At 38.9% G+C, this 23,326-nt stretch overlaps 1 protein-coding gene across 1 annotated transcript in view; it reads left to right on the top strand.

Annotated features, from left to right (window-relative positions):
- The window catches only part of LOC113138986 (leucine-rich repeat transmembrane neuronal protein 4), a 35,820-nt gene extending 13,710 nt beyond the window's left edge, over positions 1 to 22,110 (top strand). The window contains exon 3 of the mRNA XM_026321904.1: positions 21,892 to 22,110. Within this exon, the coding sequence (XP_026177689.1) occupies positions 21,892 to 22,110 (219 nt within the window). The remainder of the gene's footprint in view (positions 1 to 21,891) is intronic.
- Positions 22,111 to 23,326: the final 1,216 nt, after the last annotated feature.

Below are 23,326 nucleotides of genomic sequence, written 5' to 3'. Positions count from 1 at the left end.
AACTAACCTTACTTAACCTAAAAAAGTGTAATGATTTACATTTTTACACACTCACACTGTAACATCCATTACTAAAGAGTTGTGTGAAGCAGGCTTGGTGGCAGTTACATGCCAATATAAAGTGTGAAATACATTTTTTTGTTTATTGTGGAAATTATGAATAAATCCTTCAGCGTCTTCTGTTTGTCAGCAATTTCTGAGTCAGACGGCTGGTGGTGGCTTTTTCCAATTCAGTGACAATTACTGTAACAGATACTGGAAGCCCATGACAAGGGCCCTAAAGCAGCCCCTAAAGAGTGGGTGTTGGTAAATGGGCTAGCTGACACTCCATCATGTTCCTTTTAATGCATTAGAGAGATATATACAATTTTGAATTTTTTTTCCTACCAAATATCTTTCAACCAATTTGTTGTTTTGTAACTGCCATTTGTGTGTTTTGTAACAATAATTAAAATTTTGCATAATATACAGGGCTTAATTCCATCCTGCAATGGTGAGAAACTTGAAGAACTGTGACTATACTGTTTTGACTGAAAAATTGGAGAAAGAAAATACTAAAGATAAACTTCACAACCCAAAATTACTTCCATTAATCATTGCTTATGTGGAAGCAAACAACCATAGGCTCTATTTACTGGAATCAGTGGTGCAGGTTATCGGGTTCTTAAAAAAACCTCAGCTGGTCCTCTCAACATACTGGAGCAGAGGCCGCAGGACACTGAGCACTGCTCAGATCATTGAACTTCTCACCCTATTATGCAAAGTGAGCTGAGCTGCAGTGTGAAGGATCAGTATTTGGCTGCTTGTGTCAGTAATGGAGATGTTGTAGATCCTCACACCTGAGGGCTGAAACACAGATCAACCAGTAAATCTGGAGTTGGAGCTGAGCCATTTCTTTCAGTCAGTGTTGACTCAAGCCTGAAGCTTTTAGCTTAACCAAATGTTTGTACTGGTGTTAATATAACTATACATTTTCCTTCTAAACAACAGCAAACACCTAAATACAAGAGGATCAACAATCCTGTGGATTATTAGCTTTTTAATGCTGAGTTTCACACGTGTTCCTTTGTGTTTAAACAGATATACTGTTAGTTAGTGGCAGCAACAATTTTCATGTAGGACATAGTGAAATGTGTTCTATTTTGCTGAGACCTTGATTGTGTATTGTTATGCTGTAATTTTGTTATTATATATTTTTACTCAGATAACTCAAAAATTAAGATATTTGTTCATATATTGTGGGATTACTGGTACTGCACTGATATCTGTTAATGTATTTTACCTTGAAAATTAATCAAGTCCTATAATGAATTCTTGTAACAAATTTGGTGTTATAATTTTGGTCTTGGCGTGATGAGGACCCTGTAAGGGTATAAGTGGTATTATTTTTAGTATAATAAAACATGACCAGGAGCTATAATCCAGTAAGGTTCCAGGTTTGAATCCTATTCAACCAGGGGATGGATGGATGGATGGATGGATGGATGGATAATGGATAGATGGATTGATGGATGGATGATGGATGGATGGATGGATGGATGGATGGATGGATGATGGATGATGGATGGATGGATGATGGATGGATGGATGGATGGATGTTGGATGGTTGGATGGAGGGATGATAGATGGATGATGGATGATGGATGATGGATGGATGATGGATGGATGGATGATGGATGGATGGATGGATGATGGATGGATGGGTGGATGAATGGATGGATGGATGATGGATGGATAATGGATGGATGGATGACGGATGGTTGGATGGAGGGATGATAGGTGGATGATGGATGGATGGATGATGAATGGATAGATGGATGATGGATGGATGGGTGGATGGATGGATGGATGATGGATAATGGATGGATGATGGAGGGATGGACGGATGATATATGGATGATGGATGGATGGATGATATATGGATGATGGATGGATAGATGGATGATGGATGATGGATGGATGGATGGATGGATGGATGATGGATGGATGGATGGATGGATGGATGGATGATGGATGGATAATGGATGGATGGATGGATGGATAATGGATGGATGGATGATGGATAGATGGATGGATGATGGATGGATGGACTGATGGATGATGGATGGTTGGATGGATGGATTGATGGATGATGGATGGATGATGGATGATGGATGATTGATGTATAGATGGATGATGGATGGATGAATAGACACCTGTTAGTGACTTAGTGTCTCACCTGCACACATAAGAACATTACAGCAGGATGAACACAGGAGCTGCATCTATATTATTGGTTCAGTACATTGTTGTCACTTTTCCCTCTGAGCTTTAACATGCAGCTGTACAGCAGTATAGTAAAAGTGGTTTTCCTCATTATATAAAATCCTATAAACTAAATATTCCAGATAATCTCTTTTGATTTCCTCTTGTCAGAGCATGTATGGCAACAGACAAACAGTATGTAAATACTGTTGGTATACTCTACCTGCAGTACACAGGTAGAGTATAGTTACATGCTGTCATCATAGATACACAGCACCCCCACGCTGAAACCAAGCCAGGTGCATGATGACTTTAAATTGCTAACTGTGTAGGTGAGGTATGACTGAGAGTGTGACTAACTGTGTGTGGAAGCCTGTCCACGATGTTTTCCTCCCTTTTGGCCAATGCATACTGGGACTAGCTCCAGCCATTGGACATGGATGGGGCTTACAATGTAGTACAATGAAAACAGATGTTTACTGTCATTGCAGCAAGGTAGTTTTTTTTTTACCAGCTAAGTATTTTTCAAGTTGAGAGGTAAAGCACAGGAAGGTGAGAGCATTATGGCTGCTGATAATTCCTTATATAAATGTAATGCATTGGAATATGATCATGGTTTGGCGTATGTATATTTGGATATAGTAACTGCTATGAGCATAATTAGAATATATGTGTAGAATATGCAGTATACTGCTTGTTTTTACAACCCGTACTAGAAATCTGCTTCATAATGTTGAAGCTAAATAGAAACAGAAATTGATTCCAAATGTCAGGTCTGTCTAACAAGGCTAAGATGAAAGCAGCCATGTGCTAACTGTGACCATCACCTCCTGTTGTGCCCACACTTCGTTACACAGCTCAGTCATGAACGTGAAGTTCACATACCACAGTACTCTTTAAAAAGAAAAAGAAAGCAGAAGAAATGCTGTGCATCTTTGTCAGCTGTGCTCCCCTTCAAATACAAGTGACACTGTTTGCTTTTTGTAAGATCATGTACTGATTAATATAGAGATTTCTACTGGTTGCTCTGTGCAGGATGCACAAGCTAATGATAGAGCCCCACATGTTTGTCTTTCTGCTGACAAGAAACCATGAAAGAGACCTGAAATGAGCAAACATTTCTGTATTTATTGAAAGAGACACAGGGCTGTCAACACTTCCTCTGAGTGATAATTAATTAGGCATATTTGTAAATGCAGCCTTACACAGGCCAAGCTCATATTTTATAATTCTGAAATCAGGACTTTAATGCATATTTTAACAGAGTTTATAGAGAAATGAAGTGACTGCAAGTTTAAAAAACAAGAGTCTCCAAGCTAGCAGTTATATAAGTCTGATCTTTAAATGTGCTAACATGCTCGCAGCCAAAACAACATGTTAATGTTTTAGCAGATTTGGTCATATAATAAGAATTAGAGAATTTAAAAGTTGGTCCCCATCTTCTGGGGACCATGAATGTCTGTACAAATCTTTTTTTATTTTTAATTTAATTTTATCTCATTGTTGTTCAACACATTTCAGTTTGCGTGAAAGTGGTGGACTAGCTAACACCTCTCCCTAGACCCACACCAGTAGCAATGCAAAAATATCGAATTGCATTACTTTTATTTTTCCAGGATTACGAGCCCGTCTTTGTGCCCCAGTGTCTAACTGCTGTCAGAAGATGTACTGTTAACACCAAAATGTTTCATCGTCGACCCAAACACAGATACTTAGCTTGGTTTGACAAAACACATAGAATTAGCTGCATCTCTGCACATCTTTACTGATTTGATCCCATTTTGACTTGACTAAACAAGTGGCTTTATTTAGACATGAGAGCAGGCCTTAGACTTGAATCTTATAAATGGTGACTTGAGAAAAGATGAATCAGTTCACATCTTTTGTACTTTTCACCTTTGCTGATTATACGGTAGCGCAGCAAGAGCCAAGACCACAGGGTAATTAGTCTTTCACAAGTGATTGATATCAAGGGTGTAGAAACATGCCAAATGGGTAAAGCTTGTGATGACTCATGAGCCAGGATTGAGCCTTGAAGTTTTTAGAATTGTTTTTGGAGTACAAAGATGTCAGATACTCCGGGAGAAAAATGTTTGATTTCTCAGAGTCCTTGATGACAGACAGAGCTTACTTTATCATGGTGGCAGATGGCTTGAATAATAACGTGTAGAAATTTCTATCATCAGTATTATAATTAAGAGGATGATTCTCCCTCAAGAGAACCTGAAGCTTTCTGAGGCTATTAAATAGAGATTGTCTTGCATTTTTTCTGTATTTAGCTTATTGATGGAGGCTAGTTAAGGTATATAATACATTGTTTTGTTTTTTTTGTTCTATATACCAAAGACCAGAATTTGATTTATCATTAAGTCAACCTTTGGCTTGAAAATAGAAAAATAAATTGACTAACTTTATTTCTCTAACAATTTCCCATGCAACATAGAATTAAATATGAAAGTAATGGTTTTCTGGGGAAGTTATTGGACCTTGTCAGAGATTAAAGCATCCAGTCCTTTTCCAGAATCAGTCTTCTAAGTATACATATGTGATTTGTTCTATTTTTTACTCTCTAATAGCTCCACTGATCCAGACTTGGGGAAATTGTGCTTCTCACCATTGCATTTTATTTAAAATACTGCCATGGCATGTAGCACATTAGGATGTTAGAGTATACTGTCTCTAAAGTACAGATCACCTGTCTAGCATGCCACCTGGAAAAGCTGAGGTGTGCATTTTTACATGTTTCCCTGATAGATAGTATCACAGTGTATATCACATTGCTTATGTGAGAAAGGCCCAAGTTATTAGGTGTCTTTTTATTGTGTTGGGACTTTTCTGAAAGCACATGCATCTCTTTCAGTTGTCGTTATTACATGACCATATTTGGCACTGGATCTGAATGGAGCCCATTACAGGGTTATATTCTTTTACCACCACTGTGTGAATAGTTGACTTTGTAGATTCTTTACTTTCTGTTGTCCAGGTGAAGCATGTAGGCAGCTCCACACCTTCAAATATTTGCTCTTGTTTCATTCAAATGGTTACATTTATAAAGCTGCACCAAATATTGAATTTATGTCAACACTGAATCAAGTGACAAAGTGTAAAACAAAATGTTTCACTCGTAGTGACAAACCCACAGATAGTTGATTAATATTCCCAGACAATGTAGTTCTCCTCCTTTAACTGGTTCTTCATATGTCCTGAGTGTCTTTACATCTTTTTTCTGTGTTAATTCTTGTCCATATATGATTCAATTGCCCAAGACAACATAAGTGGATGAAGCTTGAACTGAGTAGATGGAAGAACTGATGCATTATAGTCAATATACTGATTTCATTTCACAGTCAACGTCTAGAGACGATGACAGAATAATTAAGGTTATGCACAGTTTATGGCAATAATAGCACCACAAGAATGGTCAGTGACAATCAAAATCAATAGGCTTTATTCTTTTTGCTGCATGAACATTCAGAGCGATTCACGACAGCAACTATTTTTGGAGAACAGCATGTTGGGCAGAGACAAACACAGGAAAACCAAAGAAAAAAATGGATGGTCACTTTGCAGAAACAGCAAAGCAGCAGATCAAATTATTTTAAAATGATTTGCAAATCCTTTTGCTTGCTGGTGGATGACATTTAAGATAAACATATGAATTTTCTCAGGTTTGAAGCAACAGCACATAATTAGTTTGCATGCAAATCATTTGTTATATGATTTCCTAAAATAGTTTATTTCAAGAAAAGATTGTATGAAAAAGAATCACAGGGTCATTTTCTTCTCTTGTTTTATCATTCCTTCATACATATAGATATTTTGACTTTCCAATTTTCTCATTTTATCTTAAGCCCAGTTAGCCTTTACTGGGGTTCTGAGTCAAGCAATAAACAGAGGCAGAGGGCCTTGTGGCCTGGGTACATACCAACCACCTCATTGTCCCATTAAATGTACCAAGATCCTGTAGCTCCATCGCTTCCACACTGAGAGAAAACAGCCACCAGGCTGGCAGATCTCATCCATGGGCAAGAGGTTCAATTACTTCAGTTGTCATGGAGCAATAAATGACAAATTAAGTGGCTGGCACTGAACACTGCTTGAAGGAGCCAGTATCAGAATACTAATGTCAGCTGTGTCTGACAGTGTGTATAGAGAGAAACAGCAAGAAACCCCCAAGTTTGGCAAATGACAGACAGCTTTTGTTCAGAAGGATACATCCTGTGCTCCTTGATATCCATACCCTGAATTATTAGGTTTGTTAGTTTGTTTGTTGCTTGAAAGAGAGTACAGTGATGTTTTAATTGCTATTTAAAAGAGCACCTTCATGTTATTTACAGATACATTAAACAGTTGGTGGTGTTTGGTTGTATTTGTTTAGATTAAGGCCTCTCTGCTGTTGTGTTCTTTTCAACAGTCCATGATCTTTGCTACGACAGGCTGGAGCAGGCATTGTAATCCTGTAATTAATAGAGTATGCTCATAGAATTTAGACACTGGCTAATGAAAGTGCTCTGTTGTTCCGGTTTTCATCACATTAAAAAGCTCAAAGTCTACAGCCACACTTGTGGCCCCTGGAGGACTCTAATGCTCATATCACACGGAAACAAAAGTATTGAATGAAGAATGGAGACATTTTGCTGCTCTCAGATTCTTACCACTTGTGAGATAAGATATGAAGTGAAGTGAAGTGAAGTTCATATTGCCAGAAAGTCACAGTGAAACAGTAGCTGGGATGTCTTTATCTTTGGTAGCAGGTAGAGGATAGCTCTAGTGAGATATAAAGCTGTAGAGGAAGAGGACACAGAAGAAACCCTAAGTTTGGTATCTGACCAACTTCTGTGGACTGTCTCTCTCTCTTTTGCTATCTCTTTTAAATTACAAGGAGCCACTTGTAATTTACTTTGTATGCCATGTGGTCTCAGACAGGTACAGTACATTTATCAGAAAAGAGCTGCCTGCAGCTGCTGAAAATGATGTTGATGAGACTGGACCCAAACAATAAATTTATAGACTTAAAAACCAAAACGTTGAGCTAAAAGGCACTAAAATGCTCCACAGAGCTGGAGAATCGGGTAATATTTCTCTGTGAGTCTTGGGTTTTTCTAATCACTATGAGTGACTCCTTTCAGATTACACATAGTCATCTGATCTACTGCAAATATAAAAATATTGATCAGTGCAGCTTTAACTCAACTTTTGATCTAAAGGCTTGGTGAGATTTATGGCTGGACCAACAAATCAGTCGACCACTTCTGCCATCCCTACTGTCACACCACCAGCACGGCTAAAAATAAGGATTTCAAACCGCAGACTGCTGGAGGTTTGTGAATTAATGTGATTGCTGAGCATAGTCAGTCCTTAATCTGCTTCTTGTTTGTTCCCCATTGTCAGCACCCCTGCCTAATCAAACTGAGACCAACTGAACCACTAGATCTTGTAATCAATTACACATACTGTCTCCAAGCCTGCATAGCAGATGCTTTTGCCCAAAACAGAAACTCGTCTTATGACTGCAGGAGTCAGACAGACCCCACTGACATCTTTTATGCCTCCCTATCCTCCCTAATATCAGTGAATTTAAATGTATGCTGTTCAGAAAACATTGAGGTTGCTGACCTCCATTCCCCATGATCCCTTCATTCTCCCCACTTGTTTTTCTTATGTAATTTATTACTGTACTTTCTGCTGGGTACATTGCACCATGATCAGCAGCCTGACAGTGTAACTGAGTCATGCTGCAGTATTTTTGTCAGGGCAAGAAAACGTTTGCACTAGGACTGTGAACTTACATCTCCAAGGTGACCTCTAGGGCTGATCCTGTCAAGCTAACCAAGGTGACAGCTGAGCGCCTAAAGTGCGTCCTGCACATGGGGAATGTTCCGCAGTAAAATGAAGGAAGGCGTCATACAGATGAGATTCATTCATCTTAATAAAGTGGACCATCAAACTGATGTGTCTGCAGAGGTGCTAGTTACACAGAGGGAGAAACGCAGGAGACAGACAGAGGAGAGGAGAGAAGCAGACAGGGCTAAGGGAAAGGCTGCTCAGCTGTAAACACAATGTTCTTTTTCCAGCATCAGTCCTCTAAGTAGAACAGAACCTGTCTACCTGTTGGCAACATCCTGGCACCAAAGCTCATTTTGTAGCACTGCTGTAAAGCACGTTATAATTTGACTCCTGAAATGCTTGGCAGAACAATTATTCTTTTAAATACAAATCTGTCACACTATCATACAAATAAACGTGTTTTGCTACTCCTCATCATTGGCTGACTTCCTGTAGCACAGCAGTGACTCAAAGTGCAGTCACTTCACAAAGCCAGGTACATTCCAGTTTTTAACACCCACTGTCTGTGAGGTCTTTCCCATAAGATATCTTCTAGTATACGGTGAATAATGCATTCTATGTTGCCAGCAGTTTCTCTGTAATAAATGTTTTGTAGTTAGGAAAAGCAGTGAACAAATAAGAAAAAATAGCACCACCCACAGAAACTCAAATATCATATCCAGTAGAGCATTCAAGGAAAGGTGGCTGTATGAATGACCAACTAACCAGCTGCTTCCTCTCCTGTAACAGATTAAAGATAGATTAAAAAGCAAGAAATACACAGTATCTATATGTTCATCTATGTCTGATTTTTGCCAACCGTGGTGACTGCTACTCCACAGTAAAAGCCATGCAGCTGTTTGCCCATGTATTTCTCACCTGCTCTGTAGTAAAACCATCATTACCACCTGACTCCTCCCCAATCTCCTGCTTTCCTGTTCCTCATTTCCCCATTATCTCTTTAACATGTCCATTTCCATCTGCCCCATTATCTGTTGTGCCAATCCAGCCATAGCTCACCCATTTTCTGCTCTAGTTTTAACTCACTGTTTTTTGTTTGCCATTGCCTGCTCCCATGTACATTTTTGCCTGGTTCTCCTGCCTGCATGCTGCTGACCAGTGTCTGCTTAGTGACTTCACCTCCTGGTTATCCTGGTCTGCTTTGAGCTGAGCTTATAATAAAGGTGAACTGTCTCTGAGCTGTGCATTTGAGTCCAATTTAATCTGAGCCGTGACAGATGGGGCCAGTCCATGGCCTAGCTTGGTCCAGGTTGCTTAAAATATATTTGAACTCGAACACCTTTTATACCATCAGATAGCTCAATCCCTTCATTGTTGCCATCAAACATCCAGTTTGTGTGTGTGGCCACTGTGTGTTCCCTCCACTTTTTCCGAACTAATTAAGAATCCAATTAAATTTAGTTAACCATTGTTGTAAATTCATTTACTACATAAAAAGTTAACATAAAACTGTGGCCTGACCCTTGATCACAGCTATATTGTCCTAAAATTCTATGTCTCAAAAGCCATATAAACATAATGTCTCACTGTGTCTAATTTTATGTCCTTGTGCATAAGAAATTATATTGTAAAAGCCTGACCTCTAAAATACAAGTTGTCTGTACTATATTGTGTGTGTCACTTTTCCTTTCTGTGTGTTTGCATGATCATATTCAGCCGTTCACGTAGGAAGGCCTTGTAAAAATCTATCACTGTGACCCGTTATTACCTGGTGATACCACTAGTAGCATAACAATGAATTATATTTACTATATCACAGATAAAGGTGAGCAGGTCTGGAAACACTGAGGCCAAGATAAAAGCAAGATCAGAAATGCAGAGGTTGACCATAATTGCACAGTGCAGGTGTTACTGCTGCTACAGAGCAGTTCAATCACATCAGCTTATGTCTTCACCTGCTCAACAAGTGAAGACAGAACATTGATAGTGGAGACATCCTGTGAATGTCCTTCTTTTAATACAGTGGGGAAACAGTTACTCACAGCTTAAGGGATGCTACTGCTCATAAGGACAGTGTGTCCAAAGTGTTTTTTCTATTTGCCAGCCCTGCAGTACCAGCACCACTAATGACACCAAATTAAAACAAAAACCATTAATCATGCCAATCAGTTCCTCGGAGATGACAGTTTTAGACTGCTAAAAGTGGGGCAACGCACTTTCATCAGCATCAGTCCCTTTGTTTGACAGGGAAACACTGACAAGATAATGTATGCTTCCATGCTGCAGCTATTGTGTCACAGCACTGGCCTCACACCATTTCACTTGAGCTGTGTATTATCCTTCAGCAATATTTACATCTCATCATCATAGATGAATCTTTGCCAGGCCTTGGCCCTTAATATCAACCCCATCCTCCTAGTGCAGACTGGGCCTCTGTGGAAATATCACGGGAGGCCAACAGCTGGGTGCAGTTCATCTCATGTCGCCTTACATTTTCAGTCACATCAATACTGGACAAGTCTGTTCAAGTTTATATGCTGTTTCAGACTGTAGCGCTTAAACAGATGGCTGTCATCTAGATTTATTTTGAAGGAAAGAGACAAACAGAACAGTCATAAAGAAAATCTGATATGTTTCTTTCTTGTAGTTTCTTGTCATGAATATTTTGTGTAATCACCTGTTTCCTAATAGCTGTTAATTTTTTAACCGATCATGGGGGAAGAGATCAAATCTAGAGCTGGAAAATTATTGTGCTTGTACCTGTTTCTATGTACTTTCTGGTTAGTATCTTTTAAGGTTTAATATTAAAGAACAAGCTAAAAAGGATATTCACATAATGACAGAGCACATAAAATGTAATGTGGTATACACAAACGCACACATACATACAATCTTGCACAACATTAAGAGTTAGACATACAGCCCATTCTTTAGACTTATCACCATGGAAACTGGACAGGAGTGAAAAGCCTGTACTATGGTGGATAGAGCAATGGCTCGACAACATCCTGGCTCCTACACTGTGGCATTTATATGTGATGGTTTATCACGGTCTATAAACTTTATCTGTCACCTCTTCTGAAATGCAAAATGGATAGATTTCATTTCCTGCTGCATTTTTTGTGTTGCTGTAGCATCACTGAATGCAGTTCAACCTGAATTCTTACAAGGGGTCAGTTATTTATCAAAAACAAATGGTGACAGTAATAGCAGTAATGAAAATTCTTCTGCAGCACTACTCAGTAATAACAATAGCCAAACTGGTTGTCATGTTGCTTCCAGTATGAGCTCCCAGACAGTTGCACAGGTGGATTAAAGGTGTTACCCAAAGTCTTTCAGTCTTTTTCAGTATTTATTTAAATTAATTGTTTTGGCTGAACAATAAACTGAGATTGTCTAATCAAGCCTGTTTGGTGTTACTTTGCATACTTTGCAGACTGTATTTCTATCTATCTATCTATCTATCTATCTATCTATCTATCTATCTATCTATCTATCTATCTATCTATCTATCTATCTATCTATCTATCTATCTAGCTATCTATCTATCTATGTGTATGTGTAGTTTATATATAAATATATAATAACTATTTTGATAGCTTAAAATGTTTTTTATATTTACAATTAATGAAATACCATCTGAAATATGGGTGGTATTGTTCAAAGTGATGCACCCACAGATAATTATCTCCAGATTCTGCTGTTGCCCTCAACTCAATGGAGGTTTACAATGTTTTTCAGCTCATTGATTTGGCTTTATGGTCCACAGCCTTTACTGTTTTGGTTCAATGTCACTGCACTCATTGGTGTCGTTTATAGACACAGCAGGCAGCACAAAGAACTCTGATAAACCCAATGCATGCTACCAGTTCCAGCCTATAATCAGTATTCAGTAAGAAAATAAGAAACTAGCAAATATAGAGGAGCATTTAGCTGTGAATGAGAGGTTTTCTCCTCACAAGCTGGTGGAGACTGGACAAGCGTACAAAGAAAGCATATTGGATTATTGCTCCATATTGTTGGATGTGTCAAACAGGAGATAATATGTCATTGCGTTTGCAACTTGTTTCCTCTGCACCCTCCAAAAAAATCTGTTAATGAGGTTTTCAGTCGTTTGGAGCATTAAGTTAGCCATTTTACCATTATGAGGTGTTAATATGACTTTGTTGTGTTTGCAGCTTGTTTCTCCTGCGCTCCCCAAAAAAATCTGTTAATGACATTTTCAGTAGTTTGGAGCATCTAGTGTTTATTAACAGGAGTTTTAGCATATTACACTTAGTCATGGCTGCTTGTCCCTCCTCCCTCCTAAATTTCTCCTAAATTTGTATCTTGCAGCCACAATAAGTCATAAAATTAAATCTCTGATTGACTGTCCTTCAATCACAGACTGAACCCTCTTTCTGTCCTATATAAAATGTTCCAAATTATTTAAAATTTTAAAAAAAAACAGTATCAGGCTCTTTAAATGCTGGCTTTTTGCAGTGTTCACTTTCTAAATATATCAGTGTAGGGGTAATGTAACTGAGGAACAGTTTGCACTTGACTAATTACCTGCCTTACGCACAATTCAGGTATTTGTCAGGGTTTTCCTTAATTAGCAGATAGCTTGTTAGCTCGACTGCTTCATGTTGCTCGTCTCACTAACAATTCTCACAGACTGGAAAAAGAGTGGAAGGAAATAATTAAACAGCAAGCCAAGCCAAAGGGAGGATTATCACAATGGTGTCTCCTAAGACAGACTCACGTAGCCCCCAAAGCTGAGTTTAGGTTTATCCCAACCCCATTTTTAATCCTAAACCCCAATTCCAAAGCTTCTTTAAAAATAGGTGGGATCCCTAAAATTTCACTTTTCACATTCACACTGAGTTATGGCTGCACTCTGCAGTTACTCACAATACAGTAAAAGAGCAAACTCCAAATGTAAACACAGTGTGCTGAAACAAAATAATGCCCAACTAAAGATAAAGCCACCATCCACACAATCAATGAGCTTCAGTCTGAACTAAGGTGACTGTGTTATCCATTCAACACACATTTGTCACTGTAGTCTTTCATATCTCTTTTGAACTTATTCAATAATCTGTGATTTGCAACATTAACCCAGTACCTGATCTGGGCAAAGCAAGACTCCAGAGGTCCATTAGAAAATGAAATACCTTTACTGTGATGCATTGAAGTTTGTGAAGTCCTTCTTCTAGTGTAACTACTGTATGTTTGTGAAGACAACCCTCTATCTTTAAAACTGTCCGTGATTAGAATTATGTCTTCCCTTGTAAACAACTATTATCTCTTCAAAATCAATTTACCATATTTTCCAGGCTATAAGTTGTACTGGAGTATTTTAGTCGCTTTTAGCAAACAGTCAAGGCAACAGCCTTGTTGATCAGAAAACAACAGATATAAGTCGCTTCACTATATAACTCATGGGACAAGCCAAAGGAGTAAAAAAAGTGCAACATATAGTCTGGAGACTTACGGTACATCACGTCAGAGTGCTTACCTGTCTCTACCATCCATCCAGAGCATGCTGGGATATGTTCCAACCATCTGTGTAAAAAATTGCAGGTTAATCAAATAGCTATTTATATCAAAGTTATAAACAGATTTTTATCTACTTGGCTATAGCAGAAACAATATTTAAATACTTTCATTTGTGTGCCACCACCAATGTACTAACCACCTCACCACTGAGGCCCCCCCCCCCCCCCAGGGCTCAGTGGTGTGGTGGTTAGTACATTGGTTAGTACATTGCATCACAGCAACAAGGCTCCAGGTTCACACCCTATTTGACCCTGGGGCCTTTCTGTATGGAGTCTGAAAGTTCTTCCTGTGTCTGTGTGGCTTTTCTCCAGGTAGTCTGGCTTCCTCCCACAGTCCAAAGACATGCAGGTTAGGGTTAGGTTAACTGGTGACTCTAAATTGCCTGTATCTGTGTGAGCCCTGTCATTGATTTGTCCAGTTTTTGCCTAGACTCTCACCCAGTGTCAGCTAGGACTGACTGCAGCCCCCTGTGACCCTGGACATACCAGGATAAGTAGTAGATGATGTAGTAAAAGAATGGCAAATAGTTGTGAATTTTTGGGAGTTGTTTTTCTGACCACCTGGCAAATCTATTAATCACTATCCTTTTTTTTTTCTTTAACAACTCCTGAGGGAAAATATTTAATTTAACAGCTGTGTTCACCAACTAGCTGCTAACTTTGTCAGTTGGGTGTTGGGGTTTTAAGAACTTTTTGCTGAAAATAGCTGCCTGCTGTGACTGTAAATTATGCCATAAGAGCTGTGAGAATGACACAAAACAATAAATTGAAAGCCATAAACCTAAAACAGTGAACTGAAAGACACAGAAACGCTCCACAGAGCTGAGGGGAACTGCAGAGCCCAGGAGAAAATATCTATGGGTCCATCAATAAGAGTAACCCCTTTCACGTACAAGTAGTTTCATTGTTAATATAAAAATATTGATTATAGCAGCTTTAAGTTTATTTTAACTGTCTGGAGGAAGTTCATTGCTTTTGGCTGGGGCGACAGTCAGGATTTTGTTTAGCCTTAGTAGCCCTGACATTTTCTGAGGGTTATCCATGGTTAGCAGTAAAACGTTGACTGGATTCTTGCTTTGGAAGAGATGCTGGAAACAATTTCTTGGACAGTCCAGTTCCCTAATAAGAAATTATTATATTTTCCCCAGAAAATCACAGTCAGTCTGCCCATGAAGAGCTTAAATAGAATAATACAAGCATCTGCAGATTTATACGTACAAAAACAAATGTTACATGTCACACACTGCATGTTAGTACAGCATCTGACATGGTATCAAATTGGATTACTTCCAAATGTTTCTCCATCTGAATGAAAAAAGCCAATGCCTTAAATAGATTTTTCTTGTCATAAAGATTATTGACATACACACATCAAGGACAGCAAAAATTAGGTCTCAGTGCAGGTTACAGAGCAAAAGCCCTGTTTTGCTTTACTTTATGGCTGTGATTTTTCCACAAATTGATTATGAATAAATATGAAAGAATATACTGATAACATCACAGTAAGCAACTATGACCTTAGAAGCAACATATTTACATATTGTCAGGATTGAGGCTTTTAGTGGCAGTTTTGACAAGAGCGCATATTGTTTGTATGTATGTGTACAGTGTGCAATGTGTGTGGGAGTGTAAAGAGAAAGAAAAACAGTCAGCAAGAGAGAATGAACCACTGTTGCACATAGCTCTTCTTACTCTATGCCTACCATTGAGTATGTATTCATCTATGCATCATTTCTTGGTTTCCATATTCAGAGTCACTTAAATCTACATACATCAAAAAGGCTCTGTAGTGACTCATAAATTGTCCATCCAGTAAATAACAATAAATCTCAGCCATCGCTGCAAACATTGATGACCAGAAAATGGGATGAGCAGCATTAGAAGGAGATAAATCCCCACATCTGGAGGATTATGGTTATTTTGACAAATGTGAAACGCTTCTCAAACAGAAATGTTATTACATGGTGAATATTAAAGTCAGCAAAAAATGATCTTCCTTGAATTCTAGCACATGTGGTTTTACAATGTACAACTTTCATTGGCTTTTAAATGGATGCCAGTTTTTTCTCTCCTGAATGCTGCTAAAACCTTTACAGGGAGGCGCTAATGGGCTCCTGTCTACAATATTTGTTGAGTGGCCTAATAAATATTATGTTTTATTGTGCTAAAGCAAATTCATCATTGCTGTTTATGCACATTTCTGCCCATTCATAATGATGAACATTTACAATACACAATAACGTAATGTGTATTTCTCCTCCTTATTGTGTGCTCAGCTTAATTAAGTTTACTGACCACTTGTTATCAGCTTCTTGTCTGTGTCACTCACCATGAAATCGCTTTTCAATTTATCCTTGCTAAGCAACAATCAGAGAGGGGGGTCTTGTGGCCATTAGCATGCCATTCAGCATCCATGTGTGTGTAGCCCAATAGACAGCAATGATAATAGAGGCTTGTCTGTGCTCTCCCACTGCAGCGTTGACCACTGAGTGAATTATCCAGCTGACAGAGAGCAGCAGCACAGCTCAGGCGGAGGCTGTTAATATGCCAATGAGAGCTTGTGCCTCCCATGCCCGTCTGAGGCACACTGGCGTGGTGCAGCTGCCTATCACCTAATTGGGAATCATTTAGCTGCAGCTTGACCTACATTTAACATGGTGCAAAGGGGGGACACCTATGTGAATGTTTTTATTAGCAATCCAAAGCTAATAGCTTGGGAATTAGAATTAATTGGCGTGTGCTGTGTCACACAAATTTATATCATTGTCCTCTTCTGCATCTGCAGTAAAGTGCTTTAGAGTGGGTCAGTAGAGTGCTTTATTGAAGAACCGTGCCTTTTGTTATAAAACACTGAATTTGCCAGTGAGATAGTTTTATGTAACACTGGAGGTTTTGATACTGCAGAGAGACAAACTTCTCCATCAAAATATTTCTTTTAAAAACATATTTTGACATTTTAGAAGATACACTCATTTGCCTTGATCATTTAATCTATACAAGAACTAAGTTGCACAGTACAAATAACTTATTCAAATTGGTCCCAAGTTTCCAGTCTTTATAATAAGCTACAGCAGCAGGCAGGTATCTTATATTTAGTTTCATATTTATAACATTTAACTGCAGACATGAGAGTAATTCCAGTCTTCTTATTTAAGAAGAGAGTATTGCCTACGATGTCAAATGTGTTTCACACTCTGGTACAAAACACAAGTATAGAAATAGCCAATTTAAATGTTTCCCTTTTTTCATTCTTACTGCTGAGCTCAATATGAGCTGCTACTGGCTAGCTAACATTATTTCATGTACATTTCATTTAGAGTGTGCAAATTCTGTGAAATCCTAATCTTGTAAAATGACTTGATGATGTACGTACTACACAGAAAGGTTACCCCACAGTGCAGTCTTGGTCAGAAATGGTCACTAAAGCTGGCAGTGAATAATTTGTCATGTTGCCTGAGGTGAAGATTTTAGTGCTTATATTTTGCTGAGGGCAGAGTTGAAAAGTGATCGCTTGGCCAGTGATTTCTGTCTCTGCATCAGGCTTACTCTCATTCATTTCCAGCAACTTTTATTTTATTGTGGACATTTTTTTTCTCTCTTTTTCATTCTTTTCATCATTTTGGTTTTAACAATAACATATTTTTCTCCTTTTTATCACCACTTCACCTTTTGTGGTGTCACCACCAAAACATGGAAACTGAATGAATTACTTAAGAAATAAAAGAGTGCTATTGTTCATAGTAATAGCTGTTGCCACTTGATGCCCCAAACAATTCCCAGACCAGCTGAGTAATCATTTGTTAACACTTTAAGCTCCAGTGGTTTTCGGTGATAGATGAGTATGGAGCTGAGAGAAAGATGCAAAAAGAAAAAAAAAAACAAAAAAAACAAAAACAAAACACATGGTAAAGCTGAACCTAGTCCACACTAGAAACATACCATACTGAGGCAGTGGTGTAGCTTCCACAGGCCATTGCACAGACCATTCAGTGTATTCTCTTCTCTTTAAACTCACCTCAGGGTAAATAGGTTGAGCTATAGTTTAGACAGTTAACATAAAGCGAAGACAAGATGGGGCTGATGCCAGATGCCTGTTTTATTACCTTGGCCAGTAGCTGGTGACTCACTGAGTAACAACTTACACTTGACAAGAGGAAACAAGGCTATTCTTAGATAGCTATTGTAATCAAGAGAATTGAATTCATTTTATATTTATCTGGCTGTGTAGCACACAGCTACATTGGAAAGGACTTCCTGAGCCATTAAAGTTGAGGAAAGATGGTGATCGTGCCTCAGGCAAAATCCGACTCTATGCAGTGTTCAGCCTCGAGCAGCTCTGTTGGCGGAGGGCCAAGCTATGCTAGCCAATGACTCACCTCTCTAAGAGCTCCTACCATAACAGCCAGCATTTTCCCAATATTCCTGATTAAAGCTGAATGCTCACTGTGCTTGGTTGGTCAAAGAGACTTTTATTCCTTCCCACACTTCAAACTGATCCTGTTTTAGTTCGCTGCTTCAGAAATGCAGATACATACACTGTATCTTACTCATGGGCAGCAGGGAAAAGACCATCTGCTCAGTGGGAATGGAACATGTTTAAATTGCCATGCAGTGGTTTGATGACCTGTGAGATGCACTGTCATAACATAAAACAGCGTTTATCTCAATACAATGACTCAACTGCAGTGAGACATCATCAGACTGAGAAAAACATCACACACCAAACAGGGCATTAAGTTAATTGCCTTTGTTTTGACATTTTGTGTTTTAGTCATTACCAGATGCTTTTATCCTGAGCAACTAACAATGAGTGAGAAAAGCTGCCTAATATTTTTCACAGAAACACTGGAGGATAATTTGGATAATAAATTGACTGACATTAGGATGTTGTAGGAATCGCAAAATGTGACCTCGCGGTTAGAGACAATCGTTTTTTTAATAAACAGATGAGCTTCCTGCGGCAAATGTGTGTAACTATAGAACTCGCAGCATCCCTATTGGTCAGCTGTACCTACACAATTATTGTTGTGTTATCATTTTGCTGCTCAGGCCACCAGCCTGGTCAGCCTGGAATATTGGAGCATCTGCCGGATGCAGTGCATAATAACACATTAAACCTAGCTGGTGAACACTATAGCTGCTAAACACTACCATGTTAGCACTGTCAGGTTGTGTTGCCATGCTGGTATTAGTATTTGTCTCAAAGCACCGCTCTGTCTAAGCACAGCCTCATAGACTCTTTGGCAGTGTTGGGGCCGATCTTAGCTCTGTGTGAAAAAACCTCAGCCCCCTCATTCATTTGATGGAGGGCAGTCTGGCAACACAGCAGGGTGCCAACACACAGGCCTCCAGAAAACTAAACACAGGGTTGCGTGGCAAAAATTGTGGAACCTAACTCAATTTTTGCTGTAATGCAGTGAGACGTCATGGTGGTGATTATATACATTAACTAAAACATGAACAGACTACTGTTCGGCTTGTAATCATCACAATGAAATAATTGTTTCGAGTTGTAAAACAGCCATGTCTAAATACCTGCATAGTCTTGTATGGTAAAATATGGAAGTAGAGCAGTAGAGCAAAGGACATTCAGTAAAGGTTGGTAGAAAAGTTCATACTTTAATTGTAAAAGCCCAGTTTCCACTTTCTGTTTCATATCCCACTTCTTGACTGTGGGATATGACACCCATCTGAATCACAGGTGTTGTTCTGTAGAACAACAGAAGAAGTCATGTAATGAATTGTATAGCATTTGTGAAGTGTGTCTTCAGAGGGGCTGATCTAGAGCATGTCATGTAGATCTCAATGCACTTGTTTTACTTCTACTAAAATTGCAGATATACCACCCTCAGCAGACAGGGCCATACTAAAATTTAAAGACCCCATGAAATCCAAATTAAAATTTGTCCATGTGAATACAAAATATGCAGTGAACTGCAGGCTGAGAGTGCACTTTATGTAAGCTACAATAGGTGACAGTTCAAGCAAAGTGCTGGAAAAGGCTAAAACTGACTAAAGTGTTTGAGGAGGAGGCAATAAAAAACAGAAAAAGGTCATGATACAGCGTGGTTGTTTTTTAACAGACTTTACCACCAAATGTGCTGTGGGGATAGTACAGTATGTGCACATTTATGTGTATCTCTTCATGTGTATGCACTTTTTTCCTTACGTGCTACACAACTGGATTTTGTGTGCTTTCATGGTAACATACAAATCTATGACAGACTAACTAAAAAATCTGCACGCGGACTATTTTGAAAATGAGTTTTCAGTGCATCCACTTATTGGTGAGAGATGTCACAGTGTTACACCATGAAGTCCGAGCTGAAGCTTTTCACCACATGTTGCATTGCACTGTACCCCCTGGGCGAGCAGAAAAATGAACCTGACACTGGCACAGTTTGGGAGCTATGCCATGTTCGGGGTTAATGTTGAGGTTAATATTCATCAAAATGAAGTATTTTTCCTTCTTCAGACCTAATAACATCCAATTCCAAACAGCAAACTGCAAACAGAAACAAAACCTTTGACACTGGCACATTTATCACAGACTGAACATAATGATAGAAAAGGAGGAAGTGCTCATGTCAGGTTCTTTGAGTAGGTTTGATCAAGTAGCACTGTGATGGTATGCAGAATATATGGTATGTTTGAAACAAAGCAGAAGTAACATGACATGACATACAATAAGGCACTCTCAAGGCAAAACCATTTAACTTTACCTTTTGACTATTCAGAATAACAGAAATCATTCAAAACAACAAAAAAAGCTATTTTAGTGCAGACAAAGCCTGTATGATTCCCCATTTCTCTTTAAGAGGTTACTGCAACCTTTCTATTTTAAGTCTTTTTGCCATCTGGACTATTCTCAGTGTTTATAGTGAGAAGACCTACAGTATATAATAATAGCACTATACCTTTGTAATGGTGAATTTATTTATGTATTTACAGATCTGTAGAGGTCCCCAGAGCTTAGCAGTGATGGGCAAAAAAGCCTTTTATTATCTCAGTAACTGCAGCTCAGTTTATTTTATGGCACCTTTGGATTTCAGCCGGGATAAACTGGCAGTGTGGAAGTTAAACGGAGGAGGCAAGAAATGTTGGAGAGACAAAGGTTGTAAGTGCTTTGCCAACTACGGCGGTAAACAGAGAGACAGAAAGCTATTGGCTTCACCTGCCAACCAACCAAATTTCTACTTACATCACGACTTACATGTTTAACTTCTTCTATTGCAATAATTGAAGAAAACTAGTCCTGGAGCCTTTCCCCTTGACAACTTGTACAGAGAACTCCCAGATCCAAACTCACTCTACTTATCTCATTTTGCATTCGGAGCATTGTTGTTGATGAATTTTTTATTAAGTCATCTTAAGTAGCGTGCAAAGTTCAGCTGTTGAATTGGCCAGTAGAGAATCTTCAACTAATCTTCCTATTAGAGTGGAGAACAAACAGCCAGATTTCCAGAAAGAAAACTCATATTACAGTGATCTGTGATTGTTCTGCTGCACTTAGATTGTAGCACAAATACAAGAAATAATTAACATTATTACTTTGTAATATAAAATAATCATATATTCATTTATTATCTTGCAGTTTAAAAAACACACTGCATGTGATGGCTAGAATAAGACAGTTAAAGCAAAGGCAAAAAAATACTGTATCTCTACATGGAGGTGAGTATCAAAGCTGAGAGAAGTTGGCTTTCATGCTGCATGTGTTTTTCTCAGATATGATGCACATGAATATTTCTGTACATAGTATTATTTTTTCAGTTGTGTGTTTCAGGCTGCATGAGTACATAGACATTTTGTGTGAAAGCATTAATTGGCATCAGAATATTAATATCAATATCACACAGGCTGTGATGCAGCCTTCTCCTTTTTAATTGACATTATTCTGACCACTCTAGCACGTAAAACTAAGAGGGGTCTTTGAATCAGCAAAGTGCTTGTAATGTAATAAGCACTTTGTACTAAATGGAGCCTTGACTCCATTTAGAAGAGGGCAGAAAATATGTGCACACTCTTGCTTAAGGCTTTCATCTTGCATATAAATCACTCCAGCTGAAAGTGGGTGTTTGAGCACCACAAATGTCGGGTCTTGGGGCGCGCACTGTATCACTGGCCAAGACTGCATTAATGACAGCACTGTGCCACGACTGCATGAGGTAAATTAAGTCAGTCCCAAATATTCCAAGAGTGGATAAAATGTTGAAGGAGAGTGTCTTTTTTTTTTTTTTTTTTTTGGCTGATTCTTAAGGCTTATGTGTGGTCCTCTTTTTGTCTCCTCTTCCCTTTTCTGCTTTTTGTTTCTGTCTAGATACCGCGGCAGCTGAGCGCTCTGACGTTGTACAGGTGTGAGCAGTCGGTCCTGGATTACTGCCATGCCCACCTGTCACTGCACCTCAACATGGGTACGGAGCCCCCAGTTCAGGCACTGGGAGGTCCAATGTCATCAGGGCACCACCCGGGCCTAATGGCTGTTCTCCCCTATGAGCCTGTGCTGCCTTGCCCCCAGACCCACTCCCTCCACCAGTGAGATGTGTCCAAACTACTGTATGTCTGCTGCTTAGAATCAGTGGACTAAATGAAACACAAGGCTGAGTGGGAGGGAACTGGGACTGGTAAAGAAGCAAAGGAGACAATTATTGTACTGCAGCGTATCCTGGACCCAGGGTAATGAAAATGAAAATATTTCTCAGTGGAAATAAAGGAATGTATTGATTAGTGAGCATCTGACCTACCTGACCCTGAGTGTCCTCAATTAGCAAAGGAGACTGAACAGCACTATGACTTTCCATGTTCTGCTCTGCCTCTTGAGGAGTATTAAAGTTAATAATTTAATGATTTGTTAATCTTATTAAACATAATTCCTTGACTTCTCCTAATCTGGGTCCCCACACACACAAACCCACACACACACACACACACACACGCGCACACCCCATGGCTGTGGCAGGTAAAGTAATCAAATGCAAACCGCTATAAACAGAGCAGGGAAACAGCTTGATAAGCAACTGAGTAGCAGAACAAATGAAAGATCAACCAAGCTAAAAGGTTTTTCTGCTCTTTTTCTGATCATGCTGTCAGTCAGAGTTTTCTCTCTAACTCAAGTCCCTGTAGCATTTCTCATCTCAAGAAATGAGCCACTCAAAGGAAATTACCCAAGATGAGAGAAACAAGGCAGAGAATAACGGACAGTAATTGTCATATAAAATGTACAGCCTACACTTCTTGCCGGCAGTAAATATAATTTTACATGGTGAGTTTTGATTTCGTTAATGATTTGTGATGTTGCTCACATTATAATTCATTTAATCAAGCTGAGAAATACACGAATGAAAAATAAACACCGAGTACAGATCTTGGTGCACTGGGATGTTCAGATATTTACTTTTCATCATCCATTTATACCACCATTGTAGTTAAGGGTTTTTTGTTGATGTGTTATTCGAGCAATTATCTGATTGTGAGGTCATATACTGTATCTACATGTATGTGCTTTCTACAAGATGTTACCTTATAATATATGGTAAATAAATTGTGGTAAATGACCAGAGTATCATTCATCGAGATCAGTGGTATCTACCAAAACAGCTGTCTGCTACATTTAGACAGCTGCGTAGGTGGATGAGACTGAAGAGCACAGTGCTGAAAGCAAGACTGTTTAATAATGATGTGTGTTTGGTTTCTGCCTTAGTGATTAAGACCCTAATGGTACCATTCACCTGCTTTTTAATCCTGCTGTGACTGTG

This window comes from Mastacembelus armatus, chromosome 9 (assembly GCF_900324485.2).
Source record: "Mastacembelus armatus chromosome 9, fMasArm1.2, whole genome shotgun sequence".
Lineage (NCBI taxonomy): Eukaryota > Metazoa > Chordata > Actinopteri > Synbranchiformes > Mastacembelidae > Mastacembelus > Mastacembelus armatus.
The sequence above is the reverse complement of the archived record's forward strand: the minus strand, read 5'-3'. Positions and strand labels throughout refer to the sequence as shown.